The sequence below is a fragment of the Neovison vison genome, chromosome 10, assembly GCF_020171115.1.
Source record: "Neovison vison isolate M4711 chromosome 10, ASM_NN_V1, whole genome shotgun sequence".
Taxonomy (NCBI): Eukaryota; Metazoa; Chordata; class Mammalia; order Carnivora; family Mustelidae; genus Neogale; species Neogale vison.
Window position 1 is genome coordinate 14,785,779 of NC_058100.1, and position 15,771 is coordinate 14,801,549.

General features: G+C 41.4%; 1 protein-coding gene across 13 annotated transcripts in view; it reads left to right on the forward strand.

The window, feature by feature from the left end:
• Positions 1-15,771, forward strand: part of ESRRG (estrogen related receptor gamma) — a 622,952-nt gene that overhangs the window by 432,766 nt on the left and 174,415 nt on the right. For all 13 annotated transcript variants that reach the window (XM_044266835.1, XM_044266838.1, XM_044266840.1 and 10 more), the window contains one exon: positions 3,947-4,362. In XM_044266835.1, coding sequence (XP_044122770.1) covers positions 3,960-4,362 — 403 coding nt within the window. In that variant the 5' untranslated portion in view covers positions 3,947-3,959. The remainder of the gene's footprint in view (positions 1-3,946; positions 4,363-15,771) is intronic.

Here is a 15,771-nt window from a genome sequence, read left to right on the forward strand (position 1 = left end):
GAAGTAAACTGTGAGTCTCGACATAGCTGTTTCTCCCTCCAGTTTTTTCTCAGGGTGTTCCCTCAGAAGTTTTTTGGAAAGTCTCTTGTCTTGCCCCCTGTGCGTCTCATCATTTCCCTTCAAATAATAAAAGCGAGTGTACTGAGGCTTTAAAATAAATACTTCCCACACTTTCCTACACATGTTATTTCTATTCGTAATTCTTAACTAAATTTAGATTTTTATTAATCCAATGTGACCTAAAATTTCTGCATTAACAGCACAATGTAGAATTGGGCTCATTCTCTTTGGCTACAGATAAAGCCATCATCTCGAAAATGGCTCTTTCTGACAAAAAGGTGTTCTTTTGAAATAAAGTCTTATTCACTACATTCCTCTTAGAGTTAATGTGAATTTTAGTGCCTCTAATTTTAGATTGAAGTGAAGTCTAGAATAAAACCCACCAGCTGACAATTGAATTTATAGATAGTTGTGAATATTTCAGGCTTGAATAATAGAGCTGTAGAATTTCAGAGACAGAGAGGAAGAGAATTAAGACCCGCTGTAGTTTTAGGGTATAATGTAATGGTGTCTAGGAAGTTGTTTGATGTGATGAGCTAAGTAGTAATTAGGAGACAACTGTGTTCTCTCAGAGATTGCTGTTTAGGTGTTATTCCCATTCCCACTGGGGAGGACGACTCAGCTGAGGCCGGCCGGTGGGGTGGCTGGGGAGGTCTTAGGTCGCTCTGTGTGGTGTCACTTCTACCCCTAATTGCTTGGCTTAAAAAAAAAAAAAAAATTCTCTGTTGGCTTCAGGACATTTCTGCGCTGGACTTTGGCATCGGACCTGAGTTCAAATTCCGGCGTTCCCATGCCCTCACTCTGTGACTTTCGGGGCACTGGGTGACGTTTGAGGCACTGTTTCCTGAAGACGAATTCCTCCCTCACAAGGCTGTCTTGAGGCTGAAGTGAAGTAGTATGAGGAGGGGCTCGGGTCAGTGCCTTCCAGATCGCGAGCATCTGATAAAGGGCAAGTCTGACTGGAACTATTTCCGCTGGGCAGAAGGTATTAACTAAGGAAGCAGCGTATTGTCTGAAAAGAAACACGTAACCTAGAGCACAAATCCAGTTTCCTCGGTCTCATTTACAGCTACACGGGCTAGACCTTGTGCAGGTGAAGAGACTGCCACCTTCCAGAGACTTCCCCAGTAACTTTTTTTTTTTTTTTTTAAGATTTTATTTATTTATTTGACAGACAGAGATCACAAGTCGGCAGAGAGGAAGGCAGAGAGAGAGGAGGAAGCAGACTCCCTGCCTAGCAGAGAGCCCGATGCGGGGCTCCATCCCAGGACTCTGGGATCATGACCTGAGCCAAAGGCAGAGGCTCTAACCCACTGAGCCACTCAGACACCCCTCCCCAGTAACTTAGCTTCCTAAGTCCTTGCTTCCACGCAGGTTATTGCAAAGTTACGGATTGAGATTTCGGAGGAGACAGCTGGCTGGAGACTCCCTATTTTCCAGGGACTTTAACAATATGCATTTGGCACGTAAACATTTGGTGACTTAGCAAGTAACTGTTCCATAAACAGGAAAGCAATTCCTGACCTTGTTTTTTCATCAAGAGTTCTGCCGACTGTCAAGGTCCATGAGAGAAAGACTGAGGGGAAGAAAATTGGGATGAAATTGAGCACAGATGATACAAGAAAAGAGAGAGAGGGGAAGGAGGGCCTGGAGAAGACATAGGTATGTTCTGTGACCAAGCCACTCTCTGGAAAAAGAAAAAAAAAGAAAAAAAAAAGAAGAAAAAATTAAGAAATGGTGACTTGAGAGCAGATGGCGAAAGAGTTAATTGTCATCGTTGTGAGAAATTCAGTGCCAGAGAGAGGAAAGGGGAGCAACCATGTTTTAGTACCCTAATAACTTCTAGCTCTAGTCCAAGATCATAATGTATGTGCGAGCAGTCCAGTAATTATAAGGTAATAAGTGAAGTGGTGGGGTAAGTGCTCTAAATTAAAAGGAATTCGCAGGGCTGCTGTAAGTCAGTGCCGACCCGCTTTCTTTCAAACGTTGACTTGAGGAAAAGTGCTTAGCCCAGAGTGCAAGCAGGGGGACGGGGAGAGCGATCTATTAATTACCGCGCTCATTAACGGTGACGGGTACAAGGCAGCAGATGCAGAAGGGAGAGGACCCCGTAGTTCAGGCTGGCGAGGGGGAGATTTTTGCTTTCACTGGCTCTTGAGGAAAGGACAACACGAGTGGGTGGGCGAGAGCGAGAAGATATTTTTGTGGGTTTCTCCCTCCTGTTTGCTTTCTTTACATCCTGATGCTGTTTCACTTTAGAAAGCAGAACAAAATTCCCAAGGTGCGGTGTACTGGTTGAGAGGCGAATTTTTGCTCTTGATGCTTTGCTTTAGAGACAGCTTTCTTGGAACAGTAAAGGGAACTTCCCCAATAGGATTTTTTTTTTTTTTTCTTTAAAGTAACAGGATAGTGGGGGGGAGGAAGACCTGGAGGAGAACATGAAATTTGGGCAATGAAAAAATATGCTTAGATTTATAGTGGTAGAGGTAATTGCTTCCCTTTGGTTATATGGGGACAACTCCCCCAAATTCTAGTGAATTACCATTACCCCGTGGGATTCCTATAAATCACCTTTCCGCTGGTAAGCAATTAGGGAAGTCCCCTTCTCAACTGTTACCTCTTCTTTCCATAGCAGGCTCTCAGAATATTCCTAGAGAGTTTGCTAAAAGGGGTTTTGCAGTATGGCTAATCGGAAAGAAAATAGGACCAATTATATCTTTTCATCTAATTACCTTTTCAGAAATTTAGTCACTTACGGGTCCAACAAAGAAAGAGGGGCAGTCCGTTTCTTCTAGATAAGAGAGAGAGTTTGTCAGATTAGATGCCTCATGTTTCCTTTTAGGAGGTCTGATGTTGAAAGACTAAAGGAAGTGGGGGAAAGGGACCATCACAAATCCCATTTTTCTTGACAAAATGCGATACGTTTGTAGTTTGCTGAATATAATACGAAGTATCAGATATATGGACTCACAGGTAACCTGAAGGCTCAGATGGCTTTTCCTGATTCGTCTCTTAAACAATGGCCAATCACACGTGTAGGAACTTGCACATATGTATTCATCAGTACTGGTGACCGTTTCACTAAGTTTTGTGGGCTCTAGGATCTCACCCTTACATATTGGCTGGAGTTTTATACCTGACACCTTTCTCGATTGCGAAACGGCTATGAAATAGAGCGATTAAGAAAAAAAAAAAGCAGCAAAGTGGCGGAGGATATATTCCCTATGTGTCTTAGATCAATAAAAGACACAGTTATGCTTATAGAAGCATGTTGACAAACAGTAATTACAGAGCTGAGGAGTCATCTGTTCGGTCTTGAAAATGAAAGTTGGATTTTTCTCACAGTAACATGATTGCAGCATCGGAACGTGGCGGGGAAGAGTAGCGTGAGGATAAATCCAATTTTGGAAATGATACGGACTTTGAAATCACTCCTCTTCCACGGGTAAATTTAGAATCTAGAGTGTTGATTTAGATATTGACAGTGGTTCTCCAGGAGGAAGGTAAAATAAAAGGAATCTGACCCATTAGAGGTTTTGTTTATGGCCTGTCTGGGCACTTTGATGTAACCCTGTCATGCCCTTATGCTGATTAGCTTCTTGTAGAACAAGAGATATTGACTCCAGAATGAATGATGTGTAGTTCCAGCTCTCACCCACTTTGCTCAAAGAGCAATGTCTTTAACATATGAATTCTTCTATTTTTTTCCCCTCTTTTCATCCTTCCCTTTGGCTTTCTCTCTCTCTCTCTCTCTGTTTTTTGTGTTTTTTTTTGTTTGTTTGTTTTGTTTTTTGTTTTTAACCTTCTCTTTCTTTCTACCCCTTTAGTCGCCGTGTTTGACACTCTCTTTTTTTTCTCTCTCCGTTTGTATCTCCCTACATCTCAGGCTTCTCTGCAGAATGTCAAACAAAGATCGACACATTGACTCCAGCTGTTCGTCCTTCATCAAGACGGAACCCTCCAGCCCGGCCTCCCTGACGGACAGCGTCAACCACCACAGCCCAGGTGGCTCTTCAGACGCCAGCGGGAGCTACAGTTCAACCATGAATGGCCATCAGAACGGACTTGACTCGCCACCTCTCTACCCTTCTGCTCCTATCCTAGGAGGGAGTGGGCCTGTCAGGAAACTGTATGATGACTGCTCCAGCACCATTGTGGAAGATCCCCAGACCAAGTGTGAATACATGCTCAACTCGATGCCCAAGAGACTGTGTTTAGTGTGTGGCGACATCGCGTCCGGGTACCACTATGGGGTAGCATCGTGCGAAGCCTGCAAGGCATTCTTCAAGAGGACGATTCAAGGTTAGTGTTGCGCCTGGAACTACCCTACCCTCTTCCAGCCTTCCAGTTCTTATCCTTGCTGATCAAGTTGTACAGTCTTAATTCTGCCTTGAGTACAAAATAGAAATAGATTACAGTAGCTTGTGGAGCAATTAAAGACTAAACTCCCCCAGATATGCCTCCTATCAATTCTGCTTTCACCATTAAGCTCTAACGATGACATGATAGGAAGCTTAGGGTTAAAAAAAGCAAACCGCTGCGGTTATCAGAGCAATGTGGGTCTGTATAGCAACTAAACAGATAACCCTAGATCAGTAGTATTTTGGCCTCTTTGGTTCTTCTTGCAGATGCATGGAAATAATAAATATTTTAGAGCAGGGTTCAGGGTTTTGAAACTTGAGCATGCATTAAAATCACCTTGTGATCTTGCTAAAAGGCAGATCACCAGGCCCTACCCTCAGAGAGTCTGATTCATCACATCTGGAGTAGAAGCCCAAGAATTTTTATATATAAATATATATGTGTATTTTATATAAAAATACATACATGTATTTTATATAAAAATACATACATGTATTTTATATAAAAATACATACATGTATTTTATATATAAAGATATATGTGTATATATATAAAATAATATATAAATATATATGTATAAATATATGTATTATATTTATACATGTGTATTAAATATATTATTTTATATATAAATATAAAATATAAATTTTATATAAATATATAATTTATTTATCTGACACAGAGAGAGAGCAAGAGAGGGAATATAAGCAGGGGGAGTAAGACAGGAAGAACCAGGCTCCCCGCTGAGCAGAGAGCCCGATTCGGGGCTCGATCCCAGAATCCTGGGATCATGACCTGAGCTGAAGGCAGAGGCTTAACAACTGAGCCACCCAGGTGTGCCAAGAATTTACATTTCTAACAAATTGCCTGGTGATGCTCATACTCCTGGCTCAGGGACCGTGCTTTAAGAACCACCGCACTAAACAAATTTAATTGTCTCCTACCTTTCTTCTTTCCCTATGGTTGGATATACTTTCCTCACCTTTTCAATGAACTTTTAAAAAAGCCTTCCAAATTGTTCCTAATTATAAAATATACCTGCAGTGTTTATAAGATATTCCCAAACCTTTATGGATTTTTAGCTTTATAATAGCAATATAAATGTAGAAAAATGTGCCCGAAATTTGTGCGTGCTCCTTTCCGTTCGCAATCCACAAATAGAGACCTCCGCTCGTGTGAAACGCTATAGATCTGTATTCTTATAGGAAATTATAATTTTCACTTTTGTGGATCCTTTGTGATCCACTTTTGGAGAATATAGGGAAAGGAAAGAATAATTGCTTATTGGAGATCCTCAGCTCATTCTATATTCTATTCTATAGAATAGATTATATTCTATATTCTATATATTAGAATATAATCTATTCTATAGAATAGAATAGAATATTCTATAGAATAGAATAGAATGATTCTATTCTCAGTGGTTTACAAAATGTTTTCTTCTTAACAAGCACTTCTGGATACACGTGTGTTTTTCCACCTGTCAGTGGTTCTCATCCCGGCCACCTCACTGCCATCACCTGGAGACAGAAAAAAGAATTGATGCCAGGGCTCCTACCCCCCAATTCTGAATGAATTGGCTTTGGGTGTGGCCAGGGCAAGGCTTCGGGGAGATTTTTGAAAGCCTTCTGCTTAATGCTTTGATAAAGTCAAGGGTAAAAATCGCTGCCTTCCTTGGTGCTGCTTTTTGTAAGTGAAGTGTTTCTCAAAGTATGGACCAGTGAACCAGGGATATCAGTAGCACCTGGGAATTTATTACAAATGCAGATGCCCAGGCTTCATCCCAGATTGCCTCAATTGGAATCTGTGGGGGGTGAGCCCAGCATTCTGTGTGTACTCCCCAGGTGATTCTGATGCTTACCCAGCTTTGAGAACTATGGCTGTATACTGTGTTGCTGCTGATTTACTGCCTGGCCATTGTCTCTAATGGTCCCTTCTTGGATGTAACTGAAATCGGTTTAATAACTTCGTTATGTACTGATTTTTAAAATGCAAATGAGACTGGGGCGCCTGGGTGGCTCAGTGGGTTAAGCCGCTGCCTTCGGCTCAGGTCATGATCCCAGGGTCCTGGGATCGAGTCCCGCATCAGGCTCTCTGCTCAGCAGGGAGCCTGCTTCCTTCTCTCTCTCTCTGCCTGCCTCTCCGTCTACTTGTGGTTTCTCTCTGTTAAATAAATAAATAAAATCTTTAAAAAAAAAAATGCAAATGAGACTTTTTGTTAAATTCTAATCCTTCCAAATGTTTTAACAAAAGGTGATTATGAAATCCTTTATGTGTACATAATCTCCCACCTCTTTTTTTCCACTTACTTTTCTTAGCGGAATGGGTTGTACCATCTCCCATTTGCTTTTGTGTCATCTGTGACATCGCCACCTTGATTTGTAGCTGATGAAGGCGCAGTTAACTTAAGAGACTCAGGTTTTCAAGACATCATAACTCTGACAAAATTGAGTGGATATTTAATCTAACTTTTTCATAGCCTTTTAGAATTTTAACGGAAGAACACAAGCCAAGTTAGTCTGGAGTACGTATGAATTCCCTAGATATTTTGATGACTCTCTCTTCCTATTTTATGGCTTATTGTTGCCATATATTTACCATTTTCTCAGAAAAATCCTTCATCCCCTAGAGCTTTCTTTTCTTTTTTCTCATCTGTAAGTTGAAGGCACTAATGCCTACTTCAGGGAATGTTTAAGGATAAAATGTAATGGGAAATCCTAAGTAGAGTGAGTAAAAACAATGGTGGTCAACCTGTGGAGCTTCCTCACACTATTGGGCATTTGAGAAATGTCTTCAGCCTGCTTTCTAACATTGTAAAACTTGAGAATGAAAACATATTTCAAATCTTTGGGTTCTTACTGGCTATTGTTCAAAGGTATTAGAATACTTTTGTTACAGAGTATCTGAAATTCAAACCTTTAGTAATTCAATTTAGTTTATTCAGTTTATACCGCTCTGGCATTAAAACTACCAGAAGGTAAGCTAATATTTTGGGATAAATTAACAGGTGCTCTGTATGCTGATATAAGCAAGAGATTCTCACTATAAAAACCACTTCCCTGTGCTCAGCAAATATTTACCGAGGACCTACTATGAGGCAGACATGAGTAAACTGTCTGGAGCTGCATCTTACCAGCATTTTATTAAAATTTTGTTCTCAAACCTTTGTGCATTGAGATGAATTCCTCTACAAGCGTCTCCTGTCTTGAGGGAATACCAGATTTTTAGTATGGTGGTGGTGGTGGGGTGTGGGCAGTGGTTCAACTCCTTTGTCCTTCGTATGTTTCCAAAGATAGAACAAGTATGAAACAATTTCCTGGCAGGGTTTTTTTTGTTTTTTGTTTTTTTAAATCATATAGCTTAGATATTAGTAGCTCTGCAATAGTTATTTACTGAGCAATAACTAAAACAGAGCCACTGGAATTCTGTGCCTGATTCTTCCTTAGGATGCTGAAATGCTACTAGAAGCTTAACAGAGCAAAGCCCAGGGTGATTCTTGGCATTGACGTACAGTGCTCAGTTTTACTCCATATTGGAGAGAGCAACTTTCAAGGATTTTGAGCAGGAGACAGAGATGTCACTGTCCAGATTAGCACTCTGGACTCGCCCACCTGGCTGGGCTAGGAGCTGGCAGCTGGGCGGCACTGAATAAGGCTACCCTGCTAGCTACATCAGCAGGGAGCACACCGTGGTGCTAACTGAGCCCCAAAAAGGCAGTGAGGCAAATAAAGGGATTAAATTGTGGAAGTATAATGTAATAATTAGGGTGGGAATTATAAGGAAGACGGGAACAGCCCCTCCTTTCTGAGGCCCAAGGGAGATAGCAGTTGAACTCCAAAGATACTCAAAGTGGCTTGGAATCTCTTGCAGCATCACAGAGTCTTACTCGGATGCTGAAGGGACGTATAATCTATTCTCCTGCCTTGAGGCAGCTGTGCAGCCAAACTCTCCTTGACAGATAGAAGTCTCTCCCTTCCCGCCCCTACAGCGCTTCAGGGAATGAGAAGAGATTATGCAATTCCCCTTAAGAATGAGTCTTTCTTCCTGTTCACAACCCTTATGCCCGGGACATTATGTAAGTGTGGCTTCTGCCTCACCAGCACGGGCTCTTGTTGACCTGACTGCGTAACCTGTGCATCCAAAGGCATAGTCATGGGGGAATATTGCCTTTTCTGTTTTTTATTCCCGTTCTCTTGTAATAATTTATTTTATATATATATATATATATATATATGTATGTGTATATATATAAATTTTATTTATTTGACAGAGATCACAAATAGACAGAGAAACAGGCAGAAAGAGAGGAGGAAGCAGGCCCCCCCGCCGAGCAGAGAGCCCGATGCGGGGCTCGATCCCAGGACCCTGAGATCATGACCTGAGCCGAAGGCAGAGGCTTAACCCACTGAGGCACCCAGGTGCCCCTATAATAATTTATTTTTAAGACTGATTATGTAATATGTAATGAATATCAATTATAAAAGAATTATAAAAGAATTAAAAAAGAAAAGTACTTTTAAATTTACAGACAAAAAAACATAGATCCAGAGCTTATCTTAAGAAAGGTAATGAGGGGCGCCTGGTGGCTCAGTCAGTGGAGCGCCAGACTCTTGGTTTCCACTCAGGTTACGATCTGAGGGTCATGAGATCGAGCCCAGCATTGAGCTCTGTGCCCAGCAGGGAGTGTTCTTGAGATTCTCTCTCTCTCCCCTCTTTTCCCTCTGCCCTTCCCTGCCCTGTGTGGTCTCTCTCTCTTAAAAAAAAAAAAAAAAAAAGTAATGAGAATTGTTCTTTTCATAGATGAATTGGGTATTCCAATTCTGAAAGGCAGTTAATCATAAATTCCAGTGAAAGCCAACCAGAAAGGCATATTTTATTTATTGACTGTTTCCAAGTTATCATTGGGGAACTATTGAATTAGGTCAGCATTTAGGGAAAAGTCAGGGTGTTTTTGTTTTGTTTTGTTTTCTACTGACCAGAAAGTTTTTAGAAGATTTGGCATTCCTGTCACCGGACAGGGTTAGAAGGCCACCAGTGACTTCATTGGCATTTTCTAGGGTTTTTTTTTTAAACTCTGTGTGTGTGATATCGTTTTTCTAATTTCTTTCTAATTACACTGTTAGTCCCAACCCATAAATGAGTGGAAAATTTTGTGTGTGTGCACCTTCTCATTAAGAGTTTTCCCCAGACTGTAGTGAAGAAAGCAAGAGCAGGAAAATATCTTTATATGCCCCTCTCAAAGTGTCAATACATAGTATCATTTAACATACAAAATACTTGCTCTCTCTTTATTTCTCCATTAGAATATGGAAAATAAATATTTATATGTTACTGTGTACCTGCCATGGCCATTTCAGCTGCTCATTTCTGTGCGAGAGATAGGCATTTTATTTTGCCCCCACTTTTATGAAGAGGAAATTATAGGTTTAAAACATAGAGTTTGGCTTTTTTTTTTTTTTTTAAGGTATTCATTATAGCATAGGTTTTGGGTTCATATAAAACCAGACCTAAATAGAGCCCCTTAGAGCCGAGAGACCTTAATATCACTGTGCCTCTGTTTCTAGGTGGGAATGTCCATCAGAGTACCTGGCCCAACGGATCATTAGCGCAATGAATTATTAGCTTCGATTACTCTTGGTAATATGACCGGAATACTCAAACACTGGGTGGTTCAGATATTCTAGCACAGAGGTGTCCTTGTGGTCTTCATCAGATCACAGCTGTGATAATTAACCCTTTCTCCCTGTAGCCATTCTTCATAATAGCGCCCTTTTATATCAGGAGGCATTTAGGTGGCTAAATACTAGGTAATCAAACTAAGATTTGATTTGTTTTACATAGTTTTATAGTGATCAATTCGCTTTTTTCTTTTCTTTTTTTTTTTTTTTCTTTTCTTTTCCCTGTGGCCATGCATGGGAAACTGGGTAAATCAGAACAGGAGCCTGAATCCTGGAACTTACATGAGATAGCCCACATGTGGGATTCAGGAATGAAGTAGCAGGACACCCTTGCAGCGTGGGATATAGGAGTGAGTGTTCTGAACACTAAGTTCACTCTGGACATTTGTGGGGCCTGAAGAAGAGTACCATGGTCAGCCAGTCATGTATGTGGAATACTTGGAAGTTTATAAATCAAGATCACGAAGTGCCGAGGAACCTATGTTCTGTTCTTTTATTGGAAAAACATACCTTCATAATGGTCTGGGAGGGCAGCTCTGCATTTTGAGTTCTTTTTTTAAAAAATATTTTATTTATTTATTTAACAGAGAGATACACAGCAAGAGAAGGAACACAAGCAGCAGGGGCAGTGGGAGAGGGAGAAGGTGGTTTCCAGCAGAGCAGGGACCCCGATGTGGGGCTTGATCCCAGGACTCTGGGATTGTGACCTGAGCCCAAGGCAGACGCTTAACAACGGAGACCCCCAGGCACCCTTGTGTCTTGAGTTCTTAGACTCACAGGAGTTTTGTGTCGGCAAGAGGCAGTAGAAGGAAGATCAGTCCTTAGTCTACAACCTACCCCATGTCTCTCTTCCCCTCTACCTCCCATTGTGTCCTGTGCAGTGTGGACATCCTGCTCACATGTCCACGGCCCACTGACCTTTCCAAAGAGCTTCCCCTTGACCATTCCTGGGCCTCATAACGTGCACACCAGCAGTCCAGTCCAGTCCAGGGCACCTTCCAGAGGATGGACTCAAGGGAGAGGCCCATGCAGGCTTTGGAATGGAACTTATGGTGATTTAGCCACAGAATTTGAGGGTCCGAGGTATTAGGAATCAGGGAGTACAAGGGGGTTGGCTCCAGCTGGTTTTATCCCCTTAGTTTGTCAAAGGAGTCCTTGCACTGAGGCAAATGCCTTCTAAAGTTCAGGGCTTTCGGGTGGGGGCTCTTTTTGTCTGAGTCTAAAGGTGACACTGATAAGAGCCTAAATATCATCTGAAACATGAGGCATTAAAGATTAGGCATTTGCCTGCTAGCCATCTGCTAACGCTGTAGGCATGGCCTGTGGATCTGATGTGCTGACTTCTTTTCCACACTGCTGACTCTTTCCTGGAGCAGGCTGCCTAGTCTGGGAGGATCTTTGCTGGGCGTCATGTTTTCTTTGCCATTATGTGCTATTTTGGTCTTAGAAGAGAATATTTGCAACTCTAGCGGAAAAAGAAACTTACAAATCGAGTGTCTGAACATCCTCTGACCCTTACAAAAGAAAATAATCAAATATGATCTCTTTAACTTAAAGAGTATTTAGAGAAAATAATGACCACAGTTTATAAATGGCTGCTTTAAAACTCTAATACATTCTAAGATTGATACTCAGAATACTATGGATATGTTAAAATTGACTTGGAGAATCTCCAGGGTACCAGTTTGGATGCAGGATTAAATTAGCTAGTGACTCTAATGTTTACAAAAGAAATATTGTGTATGGTTCATTTGCTCTAACTCAGAGCTTGCTTTTTCACTTTTTTCACTTTTTCTTGTATTTGAAGGCAATTTTGTCTGATTTTTAGAACTACATGGATGTTGCCAAATTATAAATTAGAGATATTGCTATACTCCCACTATTTTAAAGTTTTATTTTCATAGTAAAATTGAGTGTTGCATGCTGTCTATGGTGGTAAGGGTATGTATTATGTGTACGGATGTTTGAGGAAACAGCACAATTTACAGATTTATCTCTCTCAGTTTTGACCAATGAATCCACTTCTTAGGACGAATGAGTAGTGACGTCTTTCCCTGGTTTGTTCTGACTCTTAGGAATGGACCAAAATTGTCACCACCGCTCCTCAGGTCTTTGTTGAGCCAGAAAGTAAATATCTTAGCATCTGGGGGGTCACATGCCTTTTGTGTGGTATACTCTACTTGGCTTTGTTTTATTTTTTAAGCTGTTTAAGACTATGAAAACCACTCTGAACTTGAGGCCTTACAAAAACATGTCTAGGGCTCTATTTGACTGCTAGGTAACTGCCAGACCCAAACACCCCGGTGTATCTTCCTGGTGGGCAACCTTGACTACCAAGATGTTCCTCAGGAGAACTTTTTCAAGCAACTTTGCATACATATCTTTTGTTTAAACTGGAAGCAAGTTCTTTATCATGATGATCTTTATCATGATGATGCGTTGTCTCAGTTTTCACAATCTTTTACTTTTTTGGGGACTAGATTTGTCTAGTTTTTTGTCGCCCTTCACGATGTCATATCCGTGTGTATTAGCCAGCTAATTGGAAAGCAGAATCTGTAAATTAAAATAAAGTAACATTTAGAGTGGCTGGCAAAAGGTTGGATCTTGGGTCATATGAAATAAGGCTGATTATTTTCAGAGATTAAATTGCAAGGTTGATCTTTGATCAAAGAAAAGAGAATAGAGTACTTAACGACCCTCACAATATTTTTCTCTGAAAAAGATACTAGGAACTCAAGTTTGTGACATGACAATCTCTGGTGTCGTTTACATGTTTTTAAACACTTTGTTATGTTACTGTATTTTGAAAGTCATTTAAAACCAACACATCATTTTAACTATTGATTCACAGGAGAAGTTTACCAGTTGGGCAACACTGGATAAGAATGTGTTCTGTGTAAAGGGTATATGCCAATGGCATTCAGGGAGGATATGAATTTTCAGTGAGACTTTTTATGCCGTGGCAAAATGTCCTACTATAGTTTGTGTCAAATTACTGAAATTTATTAATTAGTCAAATTAGGCAGACAAAATTCACTTTCCTGGCAGTATATTTGCAAAATGAGTGACATTCTTTCCTACTAACTGTGTTATTTCACAGTGATTGGGAAGAGGTGATAGTAAGCATCTTATTTTCCTCTGCTAGATTACCTTCTATTTATTTTCAAGCAGACTTCACCACGTCCAGCACCTCAGCCCACTGTGGGGCTTGATCTCAAAACCCTCTGATGGTGACCTGAGACAAAATCAAGAGTCAAACGTTTAGCCAACCAAGCCACCCAGGTGCCCCTATTTTTACTCATTTAAAAGAGTATGTTTGTAGTAGTAGTATCACTAAGTTTTAAAAGTACCATAGTTATAATTAATAAAAGTAATCTTTATTTTATTTTTTTTTTAGAAGAATTTATTTAGGGCACCTGGGTGCCTCAGTTGGTTAAGCAACTGCCTTTGGCTCAGGTCATGATCTCAGAGACCCGGGATCAAGTCCCACATAGGGCTCCTTGCTCAGCAGGGAGTCTGCTTCTCCCTCTGACCCTCCCCTCTCATGCTCTCTCTCTTTCTCAAATAAATAAATACAATTTTAAAAAATGATTTTATTTATTTGTCAGAGAGAGAGAGAGAGCACAAGCAGAGGGAGAAACAGGTTTCTGGTGGAGCAAGGAGCCAGACACAGGACTCCATCCAGGACCCCGGGGCCATGACCCGAGCCAAAGGCAGCTGCTTAACCAATGGAGCCACCTAGGTGTCCTGTTTTTTTTTTAGTAATCTTTAAAACTTAGCTCTATCTGTATATTTTGACCGAAGTTCTCATGTGTCTGTAGCATTAATATATTCTCCTTTGATTCTACTCTGATATGACCTACGTTATAGAATCAGAAAATGTAAGTGTATAATTCTGGATTATCTACATACATGCATACTTAAGAGGCTATGCTCTCCATTATTTATTTTTGTAAAACTTCCCTTCTTGAATAAAACCCTCTGCACTCAGAAAATACAGTCAGTTTCCCGTGGTTCCCCTGAGCTAATGTCCGTAGAAGTAGCGGCATGGAAGGAAGGGTATTGACTATGGCGTGAGGCCAGGGTCTCTGTCTGGCTCCAGTGGGACAACATCTCCTGTGGTGACCCACCTGGGCCCCCCAAGCCTGTTCCTGACTCAGTCACCCTCCCATGGGAAGGAAGCGTGTGCACTGCCATTTCTTCCAAGGAATCTGTTGGTGAGTCATTGTCTTTTCTTGGCCTGTCCCAGCCTACCACTTGTCAAGTCTGAAACACCTCCCAGCACTCCGCACCAACCTTCTTCTTGGCAAGTAATGGCTGAGGACTTCGTGTGGTTTACATGCTCACGTCTGAGGGATTTTAAGAATCAGTTCCAGTGAATTCTTTAAAAATGCCGTTTGCTTTCCTGTCTTCTAGCAAGGTAGACTTTTACATGTGTGATGATAGGAAATGGGATGCGGCTGACACGGGGCTTGCAGACCAGCGGGTTTTCTTCTAAGGGCCTGCCACCCTGTCACCCCCCTGTTAACTGACGACTGTTTGACTAAAGTCTGGAGGCTGTTATTTGGTTACTAGATAAACTACCCCGCAAAGGTATCGATACTTCTCTTTCCATTCTGATAGCTTTCATTCTTTCATCCTTGTTCACCTTTGACCTAGAACCGAGCCCTGACAAATGAGGCTGTTTTGTGCAAAGAAACAACAGATAAATTACCTTTACCTTGGGCTTTAGAGTAGCCCAAGTAGCTTTAGTAGGAATGATACCTTGTGCTTTATAGTTTCCAAAATGCATGTTTTGTTTTGTTTTTTAAGATTTTATTTATTTATTTGACAGACAGAGATCACAAGTAGGCAGAGAGGCAGGCAGAGAAAGAGGAGGAAGCAGGCTCCCCACCGAGCAGAGAGCCCGACGCGGGGCTTGATCCCAGGACCCTGGGATCATGACCTGAGCCGAAGGCAGAGGCTTTAACCCACTGAGCCACCCAGGCGCCCCCCAAAATGCACATTTTTATACCTGTTAAAGTAATCACACGATAAGACCCTTCCTCAAGTAAACTCAGAATTGATTATGGCTAAATTCAGGTAGAATAAATGCCAGTGTTCACCCTCAAGGTAGGACAGGAGACCAAAAGAAGTGATGAGAGTCCTGTTGTCTCAGGTCCCCCATTTTTTTTGAAGTTGGCTCCATGCCCAGTATGGAGCCCACTGTGGGACTCGAACTCATGACTGTGAGATCAAGACCTGAAATGAGGTCAAGGGTCGGATGCTTAACCCGCGGAGCTCCTTGCACGAGCTGCTCCTTTCAGGTTCCTCCGGATGTGAATGTTGTGTCACTTTGGTAATTGGTTGCGGGAGTATATGTCTCAGTATGATTTTTTGGGCCCCCACGAGAGGAAACCTCAGTAACTTATTAAAAAGCAAGTTTTGAAGGCTGTGAGGCAGGTTGTGAGGAGTGGCAGGGTGGGGTTTCAGGGCCTGGGACAGAACTTTTTTTCTTTACCGATAAAGGGCAGTGGTTCATTTATCTGATATTCTACTTGAAAAACTTAGATAATGTCTTAGATGTGATAAAGGACACACACTGCCTTAATTCACTTTCTTTTGAAGTTGTCGATAGTGGGACTCAACAATTTGAAGGCCTAGTCCTTGGACCCCACTTAGACAGTTTTGC